This window comes from Rhinatrema bivittatum, chromosome 9, assembly GCF_901001135.1.
Source record: "Rhinatrema bivittatum chromosome 9, aRhiBiv1.1, whole genome shotgun sequence".
Classification (NCBI taxonomy): domain Eukaryota; kingdom Metazoa; phylum Chordata; class Amphibia; order Gymnophiona; family Rhinatrematidae; genus Rhinatrema; species Rhinatrema bivittatum.
Genome location: NC_042623.1, coordinates 162,270,433 through 162,292,498, shown reverse-complemented (window position 1 = coordinate 162,292,498; position 22,066 = coordinate 162,270,433). Strand labels below are relative to the sequence as shown.

General features: G+C 41.1%; 1 protein-coding gene across 3 annotated transcripts in view; it reads left to right on the top strand.

The window, feature by feature from the left end:
• MYO7B (myosin VIIB) overlaps nt 1-22,066 on the top strand; it is a 280,227-nt gene that overhangs the window by 110,121 nt on the left and 148,040 nt on the right. For all 3 annotated transcript variants that reach the window (XM_029615689.1, XM_029615690.1, XM_029615691.1), the window contains 2 exons: nt 9,802-9,959; nt 13,264-13,401. In XM_029615689.1, coding sequence (XP_029471549.1) covers nt 9,802-9,959; nt 13,264-13,401 — 296 coding nt within the window. The remainder of the gene's footprint in view (nt 1-9,801; nt 9,960-13,263; nt 13,402-22,066) is intronic.

Sequence of the window (22,066 nt, the reverse complement as noted above, 5' to 3'; positions counted from 1 at the left end):
CCCACATGTTGTGTGTGAACCAGTGGTAGATTTTTGTAGGGGGATGGTCGAATCTGAGTGCACAAGTTGATCTTTAAGATTAGAGCCTCGTGTGTATGTGAATCTCGGTCGTGACTGGAATTCACCATGATGTTGCAAAATTTGCCAATTCTGGTGTATCAAACTCTTAAAGATTGATGCCATTGGTGAAAAAGGTACAACACATATCAGTACATCATCTTCAGTTTGTTTGACTTTAGGAAGAAACAACCAGTCCCTGTTGGTATATTTAGCTCTGAGAAAGGCTCGCCGTACACATCTTTTAGGGTAGCCTCTCTGTATGAACCGGTCACTCAGAATTTCAGCTTGCTTAATAAAGTCTTCCTGGGAAGAACATAAGCGACGAATTCTGAAGAATTGTCCTACAGGTAGATTCTCCTTAAGACGTCTCGGATGGGCACTGCTAAAATGTAAGAACGTGTTGCTGCTAACTGGTTTCCTATAGACTGATGTATTAAAACCATTCGATGTCTTTACAATAGTGATGTCAAAAAATGTGATGCTCTCATCTTGAAAACAAGCTGTAAAGTGTAAACTCTGATTACACGAATTTAACCAAATCAAAAAATCTGCAAATGATTCTCTTGTCCCTCGCCATAGAATAAAAATGTCGTCTATATGAAGGTTTCCAATGTTTTCCAATTTTTGCGTTCAAACGGGGTAAAAACATTCGTGATTTGATTGTACATTCAGATTTTTCTGATGAGATAAGTAACAACATTTTGAGCACTGAGCTCAGCGTGGGGCATCGACCCTGTATGAAATGTTCTGTGTGTGATCAATCATTTGATGGGGACAAGTTGCCATTTTTTATTAAAGGTAACTTTAAATTGTCAGCTTCTACAACTTGTGAATCCAGGGGGGTGGTTTATGCTTTATGGTGCCCCTGCCCGTTATTATACATTGGGAAAACCAAGCGATGTCTCAAGACAAGAATGATTGAACACCGTAGTGCTATCACTAGGAGCAGGTTGGAGGCACCATGTGTTCAGCATTGTATTGAGAACAATCACACGTTTGCAGATTTGAGATTTGCGGGTATTGAACAGCCTGTGCCGAGCAATCGGGGAGGTAATTTTGATCTCTTCTTAACACAAAGAGAACAAAAATGGATATACTTTTTTGATTCAGTGATTCCGAAAGGGCTCAACAAAGAAATTGATTGGTCAGTTTTCTAACTGTTTGAGTCACAATTGGGCTGTGCATTATGTAGATTAATGGCGGTCATGGTTTTACTAGGCATGCCGGGACTTGTAGTTTCTAGCAAACAATGTAGTCAACCGGAAAACAGTTATGTTCTTTCCGGTTTTCAGAGCTTAGCGGTCTATTTAAACTTCGTCTAAGTCAGACAGACTTAACGAAGGCGTGATTCGCCATGTTGAAAATTGGAGTAATATGAGTCCGGCGGCTTGGTGAGTTTTCATGCTGGGCGACCTGTTAGATTGGTAGGGAGTACTTGTGGTTAATTTTCAATTTGTAGCCGCTATGCGCAGTTGGAACAAATGTTATTTGAGTAATTCTCTTGCAGTGTGTGTTTGTGTGTTTTTTTCGAATTCAGATATGTTTTTATGTTATTTTACAGGAACTAAATAATGAAATTAGCTTACCGGTGATACAGTGATCCGTTATCTTCATTCCCCTTGAGAAAGACTCGTCGTGAGTCGAAACATGGACCATGTCGGGGCTGAACAAGTGATCGATTCTTGATAATTGTTTGACCACATAGTGGCTAAGTATATTTTTTGGATTGATAACTGTGGGTTACCAGCCGGTTATAACACATTAGATTAATTGTTTGTACAATTTGCACTTTAAATGGTCAATATTGAAAAAAGTTTTTTGGAGTATGGGTTGGGTAGACAAGAGACAATAGATGATTAAAAAAACTTTTTGAGCTCACAGGCTGATTACTGCCTGCGGCCCTATGTGGGCGAGAGACAGCGGATTGAGAGTTCAGTGTGAGCGTTTTTTGCCTATGATATTGTCTCTAGTCTAGTCTTTTGATTAATGGTAAATAGTTGAAAACTATTTCCCTCTCTAGAGTGTTTTCACTTTTGTTGTGTGAATAACTTACTGAGAGGTGGTTGCTTCTGTTTAGTGATTAAATATCAATATCTGTTTTGAAGCTTTTTTAACTTCAGACCATGGCATCCAACTGGCAGGATGTTTTTAGTTTTACGCATACACATTTGCAAGAGGTTTTGGATACTCCTTCATTTTTTTCTATACCGGAGGGGGTGACAACTTCTGTAGATGTGTGGACACAGATTTTGAATTTGAAAAAACGGTTAGTCAGAACAGAGATGCATGGCAGTACACTTATTGAATATTGTAGAATACAACGTATACCGCGGGGGCTCCGTATAAATAAAGAACCTTTGCTATATACTGAAGACAGTATGTTTTTACATAAATGGAACCAGATATTAAATAAGTGTTCGCTTGATTTGATGTTGGCGATCATAGAACAAGCAAAAATTACTGGTGACACTATTAAAGGAGAGATCAGTCAGTTGTTGGATACTGCTAAATCAGACATGTCTGCTTCTGATTTTGAACAGAAGTCGATTGAGGTTAATGATATTATGACACCGTTTTCCAAACAGCTGAAGGAGTCAAAAATGGAGAAATTCATGAGAGACGAAAGGGATTATCAGAAGGGTCCTGTATATTTTTGGATGCAGCCTAATTATACCAGGAACCGTAATCGCAAAGCTCGGACCTTTGAGAATTCAAGTTCTTCCTCAGATTCTTCGGGGGAAGAAAAGGATAATGGTGATCATCCTAAAAAATCTGCTGGTTTCAAACAAAATAGAAAAGTAAGATTTCAGAATCAAAAAAACCAGAACCCTACGGGATGGAGTTCAGGGACGGGAAACACGACGTCCCGCACACGTCCAATAACTCGGTCCCAGCAGGAGCAGAATCCACGGTAATAAATCTATCAAATATTCAGCTGTCTATGGAACAAACGGCCATGTTAGAAAAAGGACTTTCATTTGTGCCTACAATCAGATGTGACCTGTTCGAGATTGAAAAGTTTTTTCATAAATTTATTCGGAGTTTGTTGCTTAAGGTTTTCTTTTCAAAGAACAAGATTTGTACATTAGACACATCGATTGTAACGCCACAATCCAAGTGGTGCCCCCCGGGCCCTATGGAGCCGTCTATTATGACTTTTCGAGATTTGGTATTGAATGAGCTGAGGAAGAAAAAATTTTTTTCTTGTGATACAGATTATAATTGTTCTTCTACTGAAATGCTAGCTTTGAAAACACTAGCTAAAGACGCCTCAGTTATTGTCAAATCAGCCGATAAGGGCGGGGGAGTTGTACTTATGAATACTGCAGATTACTGCGCAGAAGTTATGAGACAGTTAGGAGACACCACATATTACACCCAATTAGATATAGATCCAACTTCTGAATTGAAGTCCATTATAGATTCTCTTATTGATATGGCTTTCACAAAATTCTGGATTACAATGCGAGAGAAACGATTTTTGATTGTAGATTTCCCTAAGACACCTGTATTATATGTATTACCTAAAATACATAAGTCCCTTGATAAACCACCAGGGAGACCGATAGTATCAACGAGAGGGTCTTTATTAGAACCCCTGTCAATTTTTGTTGACAAATTCTTGGCTCCCTTGGTAAAACAGTTACCGAGCTATGTTAGAGATTCTACAGATTTGATGACACAACTAGATAACATCACAGGTGATTTATTTCCTAATGAGTTGTTAGCGTTAGCTACCATTGACGTAGTATCACTTTATACTAACATACCGCAACTTGAGGCTATTAATATTATCAAGAGTACACTTCACACAGCCAATTATTACAATCGTATTCCAGCAGAATTTGTGAGCACTTTAGCAGAATTGGCCTTAAGGAATAATTTTTTCATGTTTAACAAAGTTTTTTACCATCAAACCAAAGGAGTAGCGATGGGTGCCACTATGGCGCCAGATGTCGCAAACTTGTACATGGGAGACTTTGAAAATAAACATTTGGGAAACAATCCTTTTAGCCAACATGTGAAACTATGGCGGCGATACATCGATGATATCCTGGTGGTATGGGAAGGGGATGAACAGACATTCAGAGCCTTTATGGAGTGGCTTCAGAATTGTGATGCCAATTTGAGTTTCACTTTTGTTTTTGACAAAAAGAATGTTTCATACCTTGACATTTCTATTAGCATTCAACAGTCAGGATTCCAATTTTCGATCTATCGAAAACCGACAGATAAGAACACGATTCTCCGGTTTGATAGTTGTCATCCTCTTCATTTACGTTCCAACTTACCTTATGGCCAATTTTTGAGACTTAGACGTCTTTGCTCAGATATATTTGATTATAAAATGAAGGCACGAGTCATGATGGAAAACTTTGCTCAACGGGGTTACCCGTTAGGAATCATTAAAAAAGCATACAAGCGTGCCCGCTGGATCAATAGGGATTTATTGCTTCAACCTACTCGAGAAAGCCAAGACACTAGCAGGATGATATGTGTATTACCTTTTTCAAATCAAATTTACAGAGTACAAAATGTGATTAAAAAATTTTGGCATGTATTGAGTTTGCATGAAGGTTTCCAATGTTTTCCAATTTTTGCGTTCAAACGGGGTAAAAACATTCGTGATTTGATTGTACATTCAGATTTTTCTGATGAGATAAGTAACAACATTTTGAGCACTGAGCTCAGCGTGGGGCATCGACCCTGTATGAAATGTTCTGTGTGTGATCAATCATTTGATGGGGACAAGTTGCCATTTTTTATTAAAGGTAACTTTAAATTGTCAGCTTCTACAACTTGTGAATCCAGGGGGGTGGTTTATGCTTTATGGTGCCCCTGCCCGTTATTATACATTGGGAAAACCAAGCGATGTCTCAAGACAAGAATGATTGAACACCGTAGTGCTATCACTAGGAGCAGGTTGGAGGCACCATGTGTTCAGCATTGTATTGAGAACAATCACACGTTTGCAGATTTGAGATTTGCGGGTATTGAACAGCCTGTGCCGAGCAATCGGGGAGGTAATTTTGATCTCTTCTTAACACAAAGAGAACAAAAATGGATATACTTTTTTGATTCAGTGATTCCGAAAGGGCTCAACAAAGAAATTGATTGGTCAGTTTTCTAACTGTTTGAGTCACAATTGGGCTGTGCATTATGTAGATTAATGGCGGTCATGGTTTTACTAGGCATGCCGGGACTTGTAGTTTCTAGCAAACAATGTAGTCAACCGGAAAACAGTTATGTTCTTTCCGGTTTTCAGAGCTTAGCGGTCTATTTAAACTTCGTCTAAGTCAGACAGACTTAACGAAGGCGTGATTCGCCATGTTGAAAATTGGAGTAATATGAGTCCGGCGGCTTGGTGAGTTTTCATGCTGGGCGACCTGTTAGATTGGTAGGGAGTACTTGTGGTTAATTTTCAATTTGTAGCCGCTATGCGCAGTTGGAACAAATGTTATTTGAGTAATTCTCTTGCAGTGTGTGTTTGTGTGTTTTTTTTCGAATTCAGATATGTTTTTATGTTATTTTACAGGAACTAAATAATGAAATTAGCTTACCGGTGATACAGTGATCCGTTATCTTCATTCCCCTTGAGAAAGACTCGTCGTGAGTCGAAACATGGACCATGTCGGGGCTGAACAAGTGATCGATTCTTGATAATTGTTTGACCACATAGTGGCTAAGTATATTTTTTGGATTGATAACTGTGGGTTACCAGCCGGTTATAACACATTAGATTAATTGTTTGTACAATTTGCACTTTAAATGGTCAATATTGAAAAAAGTTTTTTGGAGTATGGGTTGGGTAGACAAGAGACAATAGATGATTAAAAAAACTTTTTGAGCTCACAGGCTGATTACTGCCTGCGGCCCTATGTGGGCGAGAGACAGCGGATTGAGAGTTCAGTGTGAGCGTTTTTTGCCTATGATATTGTCTCTAGTCTAGTCTTTTGATTAATGGTAAATAGTTGAAAACTATTTCCCTCTCTAGAGTGTTTTCACTTTTGTTGTGTGAATAACTTACTGAGAGGTGGTTGCTTCTGTTTAGTGATTAAATGTCTATATATCGACGCCATGTAAAAATATTTTGAAAAAATGGTTGAGTATCAGAAATCCATTTACGCTCAAAAGCACCCATATACAGGTTGGCTAGATCTGGGGCCATAGTGGCACCCATCGCGGTGCCACAAACCTGTTGGAAAAATTGTTTCTCATATGCAAAATAGTTTTTGGTTAAAGCTATTTGTAGAAGAGATTTCAAAAATTGCGAAGGTATACGCTGTGGACGACTTCTGGATTCAAAATATGACATAGCAATCTCTATCATCTCATCCTGCGGTATTGATGTATAAAGGGACTCGACATCTAAAGTGACTAAATATAGGTCACTAGTGTCGCATTGAAGATTTTCCAGAAAGGTAATCATGTGTTGAGAGTCTCGAATGAAGGATGGCAAGTTTGGTACATGAGGGGCTAAAAAAGCATCTATAAACTGGGATAAAGGTTCAAGTAACGAATTCCTACTGGACACTATTGGTCTCCCTGGTGGGTTGTTTACATTTTTGTGAATCTTTGGCAGAAGGTAGAACAACGGAACCATGGAATGTTTTTTTATCAGAAAATTTTTCTCTTTTGCAGTGAGGAACCCGGCATTTTCACCTTCTGATACTATCTCCTCAATCTCTTGTAATAAGGCCTGGGTCGGATCCTCTTGCAAGGGATGATAGAATATTCTGTTTGAAAGCTGGCGGTTCACTTCTGCTGAATATTGTGTTCTGTCCATCAGGACAATTTTTCCACCTTTGTCTGCTGGTTTTATGATTAATTCTGAATTGTCCTTCAATTCTCGTATTGCCCGAAATTCTTCTGATGTTAGATTGCAAAAATGATTCTTCAAAGTAAATTGGTGACGTAATTGTCTCAAAACCAATTGATGAAACGAGTAGATAATCGGATCCAGTGGACCCGGTGGAATCCATACAGAGGGATTTTTCAACACAGAAATATCAATGGTGACAGGTTGATCAACAAAAAAATGCCTGATATAGAGCTTCCTGACAAATTTGTATAGTGAAACTTCCAAATCAAAAAGCCTTGGTACAGGAGTCGGCACAAAAGTTAAACCTTTGTTGAGAATCCTCAGCTGTGTGGAGGACACATTATTATTAGAGAGGTTCAACACTAAGCATTCCTGTTGGTTTGGGATCGGGTTTGTCTGGATATTGGATCGTTCTTCCAGATTCTGCCTCGGCCGCGGTACGGACGGCGTCCTGACCGTCCTCTTGACGCTAAAAAACGCGTATCTTGATTTTGATTCTGGGGACCAGAAGTGTTTCTCGGTCGAGATGTCGATTCTTCATCAGACGAATTATTATATCTCCATCTTGTTGGACGTCGTGATTGATAATCATCTCCAGAGGAACCATCACTATTGTTGTCAAAAGTGACCTTCCGTCCTTCCGTCTTATCCTTGTTCTTGTCCTCAATCATCCATGGATAGACATACCCTGTGGTATAATCTTTTGCATCCCGTTCAAGTTTTTGTATTTTGAATGCTTTGATCTCACCTCTCAATTTATCACTCTGCTCTTGTATAGTTAACAGCTGATCAGTGTATACAGAAGTGTCTTCTGTCTGTGCCAGGGAATCCTTGATTGTATTAATCTCTTCTTGAATTTCTGTCTCACATTTTTGTGCCGTTCTGATGATTATCAGATCATCAGATCTAGACTACATTTGTTGAGAATGGCATTCCAATTCTCAACAAACTCAGAGTCTTCTCTATATAGGTGGGGGGCTTTGATAACGCGAAGCCCTCTTGGGATACGTTGGCAACGGCAATATTCTAATAGTGTATCAGCATGCAGCATCGTGCGAACAGATCGCTGCATTAACTTTAATAGCAAGTCCCATTTATCCTCTTTTGGTTCTATTTCAGTCTGAAAGTCAGATTGTCTAGTGAGCAAAGCCTGTAAATCCGCATCTGTAAAATTCAAGGTCTTCAATGGTTCCGTTCCAGCCATGTTCACTCAATCTAACACGACTCAAAAAAGAACGTAAATAATTTCCAACAAAAACCAAATCAGCAATAGGAAAGGAAATGTCAATCTGTATGCCGTTTCCCAATTAAAGTTGGTTAATAATTTTTTAGTTTTCTATTAGTGAAATAGCACATGGAGCATTCGCTAAATTATGCATGATCTTGATAATCTACCTCCTAATTTACATAGCTTCAATTTTTTGCTCATCTTTTCATCTTATGTTGTCCCACAATATTTGTGGGGTTTTTTATTATATAACTATCCCAATTGTTCCTTAGATTTAACCAGCTTGTACCCTCAATTGTCTTGATAATCCCCTTCCTATTTTACATATACGAAATTTTCCGCTCATGTTTTCAATTTGTATTTCATCTCACTATATTTATTATGTGCTTTAATCATATAAGTATCCCAATTTTTCAACTTGTTTGCAACTTGTATTTTATCCCACTTTATTTAATATGTGTTTTGATCATTTACCCCAATTGTTATTTTTGATTTAACTAGCTTGTATTGTTCTATCTCAACTGTTTAGATGAAACTAGCTTGCTTATTATTCTAATTATCTCAATTGTTCAATTGTAAAGCACCATTGCTATCCTTTATTTTAAATGGAAACCGATGTGATGTTACTAAAACGAATGTCGGTATAAAAAAAGCTGCAAATAAATAAATAGATAAATAGATGATCTGACAGTTCCGATGGTTTTGACAGAGACTATTAAAATAGATTATTGCAATGCCTTTGTATCAGGATTTCCCAAAAGAACATTAGATGATTGCAAGTTCTGCAAAATATGACCTCTAGACTACTGCTAGGAATAAGGGTAAATGATCCTGTTACCCCTCTGTTGGTGGGTTTCCATTGGTTACTTGTTAGGAATAAGGGTAAATGATCCTGTTACCCCTCTGTTGGTGGGTTTCCATTGGTTACTTGTTGATTGCTGGACTGTGTTCAAGACTTTGTGCATTGTGTTCAAGGTGGTACATTGGGGTGAACCCAAATATTTGTCAGACTTGCTGCAGAATTATCATCCCTAAAGGGTGCTTTGTTCCACACAGCAAGCCTTGCTAGCCTTGACTGGTCTTGCAGAGATAAAGTTGGTCTCCACTAGGTAAAGGGCTTTGAGTTTTGTTGCATCTTCTCTTTGGAATTCTTTGCCTGTAGGACTGCGTTCTGAATTAAACAATTTGACCTTTCACAAAAAAGCAAAGCGATGTGGCTTTTTGCAAGTGCATTTCTTTGAATACTGATTCATTGGATCAGGTGTTGACAGTGCTCAGTGAGATAGGGCTGGAAAATATGGGTAAGGAAGGGGATATTTTATATTGGAGAGGTGGGTTGAGCATTGTTTTTATTGGGGTATTATACTTTGGGTTTTGTTTAGGTGGGATTTTGATATGAATATGCTCTGAATGTGATGATTGTATTGCTGATATTTTCTGAGTATTGCTGATATGTTTCTATACAATATGAATTCTCATGTTATAAAATTGTTTGGAATGGGCTTGTGACATGCTCTGAGCTGGTTTAGTAGGGGAAAAAAATATCATCACTAAATAATCACTGATATGTTGCTGACACTATTGGTTTGATGCTCTTCAGTTGTTGTTGAGTCACTGTTTCTGCCGTCATTTCTATGTTTCTATGTTACACTCCAATTTTTAATCTTGGCTTTTTCTGCTTCACCTTTAGGCTTCCTAGAGAAAAATCGTGATATGATGAAGTCGAATGTTCTACTTCTCATTCATTCCTCCAAAAATAAGTTCCTAAAGCAGATATTCCAAGTCAAGTCCAGCTCTTCTCAGGGGCTGCTGAGCATCCGGCATCTCAGTTCTGAGCAGCCTCACAAGGTCAGACCCATCCCCTTCTCTTCTTCCTTCTGCCACATTATGGATCAAGTAGAAAAATGGCCATCTTCCACTGTTTTACCACTGTCATCCAGGAACAAACGTTTGTAAATGCCTTTAATTCCCTGTGTTTTTGTGGGCTCCCATATGACTGGTGTTTCTTTTAACTCCAGCTGATATGCATTGATTCTTGTAGAAAATAAGAAAACTGACCAGGCTGAATGGCCACATGTATCCCCATAAGTGGCTAAATTTAACCACTCAAATTCTGGGCATGTCGGGGGGGGGGGGAGGGGAGAGAAAGATGGCTAATGCTGATTTTCAGTGCTAGCCAAACTAGCCAGCCAAATAGATGCTGCAATAGCAGGCCTAAATCTGGCTGGCCACCCTCCCTCCTGACATAAAAACAAATATAACCCATCTCTGGGTATATCTGGCCAAAAGGGGAGGGGAGTCACAACCGAAAATATAACATGAATTTTTCCAAGAGAGCAAGAGTATGAACATAGGTTCTCATCAGAGGGGAGCAACCTAATGTTTCACTTCCAAAGCATAGTTATCCAAGTGTTGAGATGAAAATTCAGTCACCAGTCCGCTCTGTCCCTTCTTACTGCCACTCTGGACAGACAGGCTGTCAAACTCTGCAGTTCATAAAACAAACTTTGCTCAGTTACACTGACCAGGGGTAAAATGCAGAAAAGAGTAGTTCACAGTGAAAAGAGCATGTATAGAGAGGTTATTGAAGCAAGCACAAGCAATTTACTTTCAGTTTCTGCAGAAACATGCCTGCTAATGTAAAGCTTAAGTCCATGGAACATGCAGTAGAAAACTGGCAGTATGCAAATAGTACCGTAAGGCTAAAAGGGGCTGGTTGTGAACTGGGGTCTCCGAGCCACCATGTGGCTCCCTCAGTGAGAGGCTGAGCATTCCAGAAAAGGGCTATAGCTCTAAATCCAGACTGTCAGTTTCATCCCTGAAGATTCGGATTGTTCTTTAGGAAGTCAAAAGGATTGTTGGGCAGGGTCAAGGATCCTGGAGGTGAAACTCCATAACCAAGCTAAGTCTGATTGGATGCATCCTGAAAGCTAGCCTAGTATCTTGAACCTTGAATCTAAGCACCTTGGACCTAGTATATGTGTGAATAACCTGGGAAACCTGACCCTGAACCTAGCAACCTGGAATTCTGACCTGAACCTGAATATCTCTGTGAGTACCTGTGTGGAAGTAACTGTTCTGTGGACCCAATCTATTAACTACTGGTAGATTAATTACTAAAGACTGTGACTGAGAGATGTTTTATGTTTAGTTCTGATATCAAGGATGACATATTCAGTGTACTTTTATCCTGCTACGTAAAACAAAGCCCAGAGATAAACCCCAGAAGACTACTGTGAGTATCCTGCATTCCTAAACAGACAACTGTATAGTTAGACGTGACGTTACTTATTTATTGGTTATGCAAGCAAAAAAACCCAAAAGTTCCAGTCTCTGAAGTTTGCTGAAGAATATAATTCCTCACCTAACCAATTAACTACAAGGTCTCTTCAGTTTTGATCAATTTCTGTCCCTCAGAGCAGGGGCAGTCTTTAAAACTTTTGTGATAAGAGTCAATGGCTGAGATGCATCTCCTGCTTTGGAGACAAACTGGCGGAAGTTACCAGATCTTTTAGCTCTATGAGTCTGGTCACATTTTAGAAGCCAGCATGCAAGCTGGGTCCAGGTATGACTCATCCTTCAGGGTCTTGGCACTTTGTAGGGAGCTTCAACCCCTCTCTCTCAGGGGATCCCTCCCCATGTACCCTCTTCATGACCTCCGGCCGCTTTGGTGACTCTAGATAACCTCGGGCCGATCGCACGTCCCCGTGACGGCGACGATACAGTCGGATGTCTGCCCTATCAACTTTCGATGGTACTTTCTGTGCTTACCATGGTGACCACGGGTAACGGGGAATCAGGGTTCGATTCCGGAGAGGGAGCCTGAGAAAAGGCTACCACATCCAAGGAAGGCAGCAGGCGCGCAAATTACCCACTCCCGACTCGGGGAGGTAGTAGTGACCTCCTGGGGATCCCACATGGGGTTTTACTCACTCTGAGACTCTTCTGCTTGTACAACCAATCTCTCTCCACAAATCACCACACTAACAATCAGGTTGTTCAAAACAAAAAAAAAATAAAGTCTTTACTGATGTTGTTGAGCAGGTTCAACAAAAAAATCTAGAACACAGCACTCAAAAAAATGAAACTCAGTCAGGCGGATACCTTCACTCTTCACTCAACTCCATTCTCTTAGATGAGCTTCAAATAGAAAAAACGTATCCTTATTTAAAACTCTCACAGGCTTCTTTCCCTTCCAGAGCTTCCCCACCTCAAATCGCACTGTCTTCTGTGACAGCTGAGGGACTCTTCCTGACCTCTGTCCAGTAAGGTCTAAGTACCTCTCTCTCAGGCCCCTGCCCCATCCCTGGTCCCAGACCATCACTCTTCTACAGAAATCCTCTTCTGGCAGAATTTCCTTTCCCGGGCCTCCCTTGCGAAGAAGCACAGGCCCAATGGTACCTTTCTGTGAAGCGATGGCTACCCCTTTCAGACTTCAAGTCCCGAAGTCCCTTACATCACTCGTTACTCCTCAACCCTTCCTGCATCAAAGGGTGCAGAAGTTCTGTTGACTCCCATGAGGTATATTTGCACGCACTGCTTCCATTGTATGCAAATATATCTCATGCATATTCATTGTGGACATCCTGAAAACCTGACCTGTTTGTGGCACTCCAGGAATAGATTTGCCTGAACCTATACTACAGTTGTACAGTTCTTCTGTATAACTCAAAAAGCAAAAGTAACTTGTAGGTAAAAAAGAATTCTCTCTGATTTTGATGCGTGGCATGCAGATTCCCAAATGATCATCGAGGCCCACCAGCAAATCTGGTTTTAGGATATCCTTAATGAATATACATGAATTATATGCACATATACATATATGCAAATACTGTATATATCATTTATAGTCATTGTAGATATTTTGTAAATTAGACTGGGTGGGCAAACTTTGAGGATCTATTTTGGACCTATTTTGGAATCACTTAGGAGAACTCCTGTTTCCTCCCCAGAGTATTATGCTATATTTTACTGCTATGTACTGGTAGGGCTTTTAAAGTTGGTGGGCTTTTGAGAAGGCCATTTTGAAATGCCTCTTTATGGGCATCTGTATATTAACAAGAGCTGTAAAATGCAGCCTACGCAGACAGTGTTTGAGGAAGGAATGTGGTAGATTTAAGAGTTGTATTTATTCCCATCATCTCTTTTACAGGTCTCTGATACAGAAAAGCATTTGCCAACTCTTGGCAGTCAGTTTAAGCAGTCCTTGGAGCAGCTGATGAAGATCCTGGATAGCTGCCAGCCATACTTCATTCGCTGCGTTAAACCAAATGACCATAAAAGACCTTTGGTAATACATCTGTGCTTTATTTTTAGGGACTGTCCAAATTGCAGTGCAATGCAGCCATATTATAATTCATTGGTTTTCTGTCCCCAAGATACAGTTTTATGGACAAAATTAAGATCTGATTTAGTATCGATCAGATTCAATTATCTTCTTGTGTCAATAGCAACCTATTTTGTTCACATTGCTACTACACATGTTAATTGCTTGGAATCAAGATATCTAAAATGGTTTTATAGCTGTTGCCTCTCCAGTTTTGATTGGGCACACTTTGCAACTGAATCACCCTAAGAGTAAAAAATAGTTTTTACCATTTCAGCTTTACAGTTCTGTGTATGTAAGAAAGAGTATTACTGAACATAAGCTATAAGATTTACCATATTGGGTCAGACCAAAAGTCGATCAAGCCCAGCATCCTGCCTCTGACAGTGGCCAATCTAGGTCACAAGAACCTGGCAGGATCCCAAAGAATAGATCCAATTCTTCTTGCTCATAACTAAGGATGAACAGTCTACATAGCTAATAATGGTTTACGGATTTTTTAAGAATATAAGAATTGCCATGTTGGGGCAGACTAAAGTCCATTATGCCCAGCGTCCTGCCTCCGACAGTAGCCAATCCAGGTCACAAATACCTGGCAGATCCCATAAAGTAGATCTAATTGCTATTACTCAATCCCAGGAATAGCATTTTTTCCTCCAGGAACTTGTCTAAACCCTTTAAACCCAGCCACACTAACAGCTTTCACCACATCTTCTGGTAACAATTTCCAAAGTTTTAAGTGTGCACTGAGTGAAAAAAAAATACATTCTATGATTTGTTTAAATGTGCTGCTACTTATTAACTTCGTAGAGAGTCCCCTTGATCAGCTTTCCTCTCCACTGTCTCTGAGAGGTTAAGTGCTGAGATGGGCAGGAGAGATAAAAGGGTGAGGGGAAGAGAAGTGTTGTTTGTAGAGGAGAACGAACACGATTTTTGGGGAGGGAAAGAATGAAAAAAGAGACAATGTTTGTAAAGGGAAAGAGGGAGGGGCAGAAGAATGTTTGAGGGAGACAGGAAAAGAGCATGTTCCTTGTACCAACATACAAACATATAACAAGGATATTGGTCATAACTGCAATGTACCTATTAATGCTTTATGGACAAAATATTATTGCTTCTTCACTCTGTAAAGTTCAGAGAAGTCACACTTTCAGAAGGAAGTTTTCAAAGCCATTAATATAGGAAAGCAAAACTTTACCCAAGTAAACGCTTCCAAAATTGCCTGCCTGATGTACATGTACATTTATTCATTAAACATGTCTTGTGCACATACATTTACGTGTACATCAAGAGAGGCATTCTTGGGGCAGGGACTGGATGGATTCAGAATTTATGTACTTACATTTTTATTTTAAAAAGTGTAACAGTAATATTCAAAGGAAAATGTAAATGTAACATATATCATAGCAATTTTCAAAAGCCCTTTTACCTGCATTAAGAGAATAACTTTAAAATGTGCACTTGGGTGCCCATATAGGCATATATATGGGCGCTCAAAATTGCTCCCGTATTTTATAATCTGTGTTTATATGATGTATGCGGGTTTTAAATACATGTAAATGTACACAGGAACATTCACGTGCATGTAAAAAATGAGCAAATATATTTTTGCACTTCTTCTTCAGGTACGTTCTGAGTTATCCAGCTAAATAGTGGCTAAGTCAGATAGAAGGATAAATCAGAATTTAAGCGAATAAGTGGCGCTACTTAGCCGGATAACTCGGAACCTATCCGGATAAGTAGTAGCAAAGCGCTATTTTGCCAGATAAATCGGAATTTACCCACATATTTTCAAGAAATACATGAGTAGATTTAGCCGCGTAAATTAGATGCATTTACCTCCCCCTCCCCCCACCATAATGGGGCTGCCTTCGACTCTTTATCACCAGTAGCAGCTGCTATGTATTTCTAAAACTATTCTGCAGGATTGTCTCTGGTATTGGGATAATTGTGGTGTTTTGGCTACCATCAGTGTCAAAGACAGCATTTTGCACTATGGGCTGATGATTGTCCCTTCTTGGACTTTAATTTTTTTTTTTTTTTTGACCTGGCTGTTTCTTCCCACTCCTTTGTACTTCCGGCTCATTTGGAAACAGGACCAGGATCTGGTATCATGAGCCTTCATGTGCAACTACCTAGGGATTTTTTCCCTATTTTATATCCACTCCCCCCCCCCCAAAGTACCCAATTTGCTTATTGCAGTGACAGTCACAGTCCAGCGGCCATGCACCAGGGCTCCCTCCCTCCCTGCAGTCATGAGCTCTGAATCCAACCACTAGATGTCACCCTTAAGCAATGCCTGTCTCCCTTTTCCCCAGGAGCTGTGAATGCCCCTTAATGCAACCCCAACTGACCTGGGGAGAGGAAGACTTGAAGATCGAAACAGGGACCTTCCATGTGGCAGAACATAATACTTGCCACCTGAGCCACTGTGCCAGTCCAAAAGTTTTTTGTTTTTTTAATAATGGGATCAGTGCTGCCAGTGCTAAAATATTTCAGAAGTTTAGATCTGGGGTGGCCAGCTCCAGTCCTCAAGAGCCACACAAACAAGCCAGGTTTTCAGGATATCCACGATGAATATGCATGCGAGAGATTTGCATGCACTGCCTCCAGTGTTTGCAGCTCTCTCTCATGCATGCTCATTGTGGATATCCTGAAAACCTGACTGGCTAGGTGTGTCCCGAGGACAGGGTTGAGAACCTCTGTTTTAATGTTATAATGAGGATGATTCACTGTGGATATCCTGAAAACCTGGCCTGATTGTGGCTCTCGAGGACCAGAGTTGGCCACACCTGGTCTAGATGTTGCAAAAAGAGAATAATAGCAGCCATCGATAGAGAATGTAGATGCTGTGCTCATATAATTAGAGTAATTTCTAGCCATTAACATCTGCCTTCTCCTGCCAGTTTTGGGGCTTCACTATTTGTGGAGTGGAGGAATAGCCTAGTGGTTAGAGCAGTAGGATGTAAACCAGTGTTCAAATCCCACTGCTGCACCTTGTGACCTTGGGCAAGTCACGTCACCCTCTGTTGCCTCAGGTACAAATTTTGATTTTGAGCCCTCTGGGGATCGGGAAATACAGTACCAGAATGTAATCTGCTCTGAAGCAAATAATAAATAAATATGGGAATCCTCTTACCTCCAGACACAAGTTTATCATGATATTTCCAAAAAACAAGATTTTTATCCTTGCTAAACCTTCTTTGAAAGGGTTACCAAGAATAAAAATAGAGAGCACAGAACAGGGCTTCCCAAACTTGTCCTGGGGACTCCACAGCCAGTCGGGTGGTCAGGATATCCATAATGAATATGCATAAGATAGATTTGCATTTTACGGAGACTCAATATATGCAAATGTATCTAATGTATATTCATTATGGATACTTGAAAACCTGACTGGCTGTGGAGTCCCCAGGACAGGTTTGGGAAGCTCTGACATAGAATCATGTGGAGGACAATTCTCAAAGCCATTCACATGGGTAAAATGCCCTGACTGAAAACTCCCCACATCATAAATATAAATATAAGAACATGAGATATGTCATACTGGGTCAGACCAAGGGTCCATCAAGCCCAGTATCCTGTTTCCAACAGTGGCCAATCCAAGTTACAAGTACCTGGCAAGTACCCAAACATTAAATAAATCTCAAGCTACTATTGCTTCCTCTAGGAACTTATCCAAACCTTTTTTTAAACCCAGTTATGCTAACTGATGTAACTGCTGCATCAGAGGTGGACCCTTGGGCCAAGGTGGGGTTGACGCAACCTGTAGGTAGGGACCTACGGGTCCCCACCATCGGCAGGTGGAGTGGGTTGAAGATAGAGTCCGCTGGAGCTTCACCTATACCAGCCCTCGTTCCCCGCGGGATGAGCCTTTGAGTGCCAGTGCCAGCAGGATTTAGGTGGGCCTTGAGTTTGGTTCGTGAGTTAAGGCATTTCAGCCCAGAGACAGCAGTCGATAGGTGGCGTAGTCCTACCCTGGACAGGGTTCGGTACAGGAACTCAGGCACCAATGGAACAGAAGGGAACTGGAGGTGCCTAAGCAAAGAAAGGCCGAAGCCTTGTAAGTCCATGTCCAGGATTTAGGCTATAAGAGCTGGAATTCGGGCTGGTGACAAGCGAAGGTCGTGGCAAGCAATGTAGAACTCTGGACACGGAATAATCTGTAGCGTAGTTGATCAAGGCGATGGTCAGCACACGGAGAAGGCAGGTGTAGTCAATCAAGGCAGTGGTCAGGGCATGGAGAAGGCAGGCGTGGTCAATCGTAGCAAAGGTCCAGGGTTGGAGACAGGCTGAAGAGTAGTCAGATGTAGCAAGGGTCTGGGGTTGGAGATAAGCCAAGGCCGAGTCGAAATCCAGAAAGTCAGTCCAACACATAGACAGGGCAGGAACGAGGAAGACAGGAACCAGGAACCACAGGAGATAGGAACATGACGTAGAGACGATTCTCTATCAGCAAAGAGTACTCGGAGTAGGAAGAGACCTGTTGCAAAGGCAACGCTATGGAGCAAGGCCTGAGCTTATATACGCTGAAGAGTCTGACATCAGCATCCGGAGCCGCAGCCAGGTTCCCGCCGCAGGCCCTTTAAAAGAATCAGTGATGCGCGCGCACTTAGGGAGGGGCGTGGCGCCAATGGCAGCATCTCTCCGCGGGCCACGCAGAGAGGCCCGACGAGCAGGGACATCTTGGCTGGCAACACTGGGGACCATGGCAGAGCTGGAGCACCAGAAGCGACCCGAGGTTGGAGCTGGCGGCCCACCACCGCCAGTGAAGAGAAACCAAGAACTGGAGTCCACACAAGATGGTGAGAGGGCCACGCCGCGGGTCTTCTGCAGGCGGCATGCGTAACAGTAACTACATCCTCTGGCATTGAATTCCAGAGCTTAACTATGCGCTGAGTGAAAAAGAATGTTCTTTGAATTGTTTTAAATGAGCTACTTGTTAACTTCATGGAGTGCCCCCTGGTCCTTCCATTATCTGAGAGCGTAAATAAACGATTTACATTAACTTGTTCAAGTCCTTTAATGATTTTGTAGACTTCTATCATATCCCCCCTCAGTCTTCTCTTCTCCAAACTGAACAGCCCTAACTTCTTTAGCCTTTCTTCATAGGGCAGCCATTCCATGCCACTTATCATTTTGGTCACCCTTCTCTGCACGTTCTCCAGTGGAACTATATCTTTTTTGAGATGTGACAACCAGAATTGCACACAGTATTCAAGATGTGGTCTCACCATGAAGTGATACAGATGCCTTATGACATCCTCCATTTTATTTGCCATTCTCTTCCTAATAATTCCCAACTTTCTGTTTGCTTTTTTGATCGCCACAGCACACTGAGCCAACGATGTGTTATCCACTATGACGCCTAGATCTCTTTCCTGGGTGGTAACTCCTAAGATAGAACTTAACATTGTGTAACTATAGCATGGGTTATTTTTCCCTATATGCATCACTTTGTACTTGTCCGCATTAAATTTCAGCTGCCATTTGGAAGCCTAGTCTTTCAGTCTCGCAAGGTCCTCCTGCAATTCATCACAATCCACTTGAGATTTAACTAACTACTCTGCATAATTTTGTGTCATTCGCAAATTTGATCACCTCACTCATCATATTCCTTTCCAGATCATTTATGAATATATTAAAAAGCACTGGTCCAAGTACAGATCCCTGAGGCACTCCACTGTTTACCCCTTTCCACTGTGAAAACTGACCATTTAATCCTACTCCTGTCTTTTAACCAGCTTACAGTTCACAAAAGGACATCACCTCCTATCCCATGACTTTTTAGTTTTTTCTCAGATGCAGCTAGAAGTACATACGGTTTCATCATCCTCATACTTTTAAGTGCATTCAAAAAAGAGGTTCCTGTAGGCCTGGAAGGATAACAGTGCACATACAGTCAATTTTATTTTGCCCCTGCTCAGCTACCCGTATGAATAGCAGGTGCAGTTTTTTTTTTATTTTTAATCTTAACAGTTTACATAGGAAGATATCATTACAGTTTTACAAACTTATTTCTTCATCTCACTTTTCCAAAGGACTACATAAGTTAAGAACATAAGAACATAAGAAATTGCCATGCTGGGTCAGACCAAGGGTCCATCAAGCCCAGCATCCTGTTTCCAACAGTGGCCAATCCAGGCCATAAGAACCTGGCAAGTACCCAAAAACTAAGAAGAACCCATGCTACTGATACAATTAATAGCAGTGGCTATTCCCTAAGTATAATTGATTAATAGCCATTAATGGACTTCTCCTCCAAGAACTTATCCAAACCTTTTTTGAACCCAGCTACACTAACTGCACTAACCACCAGTTAGGTAATAAACATAAAAAAACAAATAAGTTTTAAACTCCCATAACCATAACTGTAATATCATTTAAACAGGCACATACGGGAGAACCAAGATCTAATGAGAACAAACCATTAAGGGGGAAAAAAAAGGCATATCAAGGAGGTTATTTGTAACATTACTTATTACCCTGGATTTTACTGGGGGTCATTAGCCTCAAATCTATAATTATCCCAAAAATAACGTAAGTGAGAGACCTCAAAAAATATATAATGAGTGTTATTAATATTCAAAACACATTTGCATGGGAATCTGATTGAAATTCTAGCTCCTATCTTGCCTCTTGACAGTTCAAGCATTTTCTTCCTACATATTTGTGTTGCTTTTGTAAGATCGGGATAGACCCATTTCTTATGACCTATGTACAATTTTTGCCTATTTCAAAGAAAATGTTTCAAGATATGGTCTCTATCTGTTGAAAATACAAAGGAAATCAACAATGTTCCATGGTAATCAATCTGTTCTTCTATTGAAGTTTCCAGGAATGCTGAAAGATCTAAATTATTCTGAGGTAGGTTAGCTGGAGGTATATGATCTTCTTTATTCTTAAAGCCATAATAAATATTAGAAATTGGTGGAACAGCCTCTTGTGGTATTTGTAGAATCTCCATAATGCATTTTTTAAATTGATCTTTCAGAGGAATCATTTTTATGTGAGGAAAATTCAATACCCTTAGATTTAAATATCTTTGGGCATTTTCCGTGTGTTCAATTTTCTTTGAAGCAATAAGTTCACTCTGAATCAATTTTGTCTGCACTTCTTGTACTGTAATAATCTTTGAGTCTAATTCCTGTATTTTCAATCCATGCTGAATTAGAACTGGTTCCATTTCTTGTATACTTTTCTGTGATTTCATAATCACTGAGGTAAGAGAAGATATCAATTTCTCTAATATCATCAGAGCACTCCACACAGCTTCAAGCGTTATTTCTTGAGGTTTTATTAATTTAGAACCGAGGTTCATGCTTACCCTGCTCTCTCGACAAACCTCAGTAATCCTTTCGGATTCGCCTGCCGAGTCCATCACCCTCTCTTGGAGGTTAGTCGCAGCACACGCTCCCAGAGTGGCCCACTCCTCCATTTTGGCCCGCTCCTCTGATGTAACTCTCTCCGGATCCACAGCGTTTCTGCCAAACTCATCCGCCTCCATAACTCCGACTACAGCCGCTGCCGTTAGCGCAACTGCAGCCACTTCCTGGCTTAGGGGCCCCGCTCGTGTCGGGTAGGTAATGCAGGTCAGAGGGGGGGGGAGTCTCAGGGGCGCCGGGGCTAAGAGATGTTTGTGCGTCCAAGCTCCGAAGTATGTTCTCTTCTCGGAGACTCAGCGGACCGTCCTCCCGGCGACGATACATTTATCGGTGAGAAAAAGCCTTTGATCGTTTGTTGAAGAGGCACAGGTAAAGCTGGTGCAGCGGATTCCAGGCAAATCCGTGCCTTTCTCTTGGTGTGCGGCATGAAAATAACAAGGCAAATCAAAGTAAGAATAGAGCGTCTTAACACTGACTTCTCCTTAGGCCGCCATCTTGGTTCTCCTAGCAGGTGCAGTTTAATCCAACACATAGTGTATCTGCACAGCTAATTTTTCCAACACAGGGAGTTTCTTGGTGAAAATTCCCCAACTTAGGCAAGTTAAGGACAGCTCCCTCCATCCCCACTCAACAGTCTGCAGCCAATGCAATATCGGTTTGCATAAAATGGACGCTCATGATTGAGCGCCTGCTCTCCTAACGCGCGCCCAGCCATCTCTCCTGTGCGTGCGATGCATTATTTAAATGAGGGGCCGCGTTAAAAAGGACAAGCCAGGGATAAATTGTGTGTCCCTAGCACGTCCATGGCATTGGGCGCCCAGGGGAAGTGGCTGTGGGCCGGTTAAGAAAGCGGATGCTCAGTAAATGGGCATCCGAATACCTAACCTGACCGCAGGCAAGAATTATTTTTACGCTGCTTCCTGAGATTCCTCCTACTTAGCAGCATTTTTGGGCTTTTTTTTTTGGCTTTGTGGTGGGTTTTTCAGATGGCTCAGAGCGCGTAAAGATTTAATGCCAGCCCTGGGGCCGGCGTTAAGCTTTCCGTGTTAAAACATGTGCATTGGGCACCCGGTGATATTTTGCATCGGGAGGGGAATAGCTAATAGCCTCCTCTATATGCATTTACATGTGAGGAATGCTATTAGGTACATGCCGGTTTGGACGCACGTTATGGACGTCTAAGCACTCGTTAACCTGTGCGCTAGGCTCATTGCGCGATATAGCATCGGCCTGTAAGTATCTGA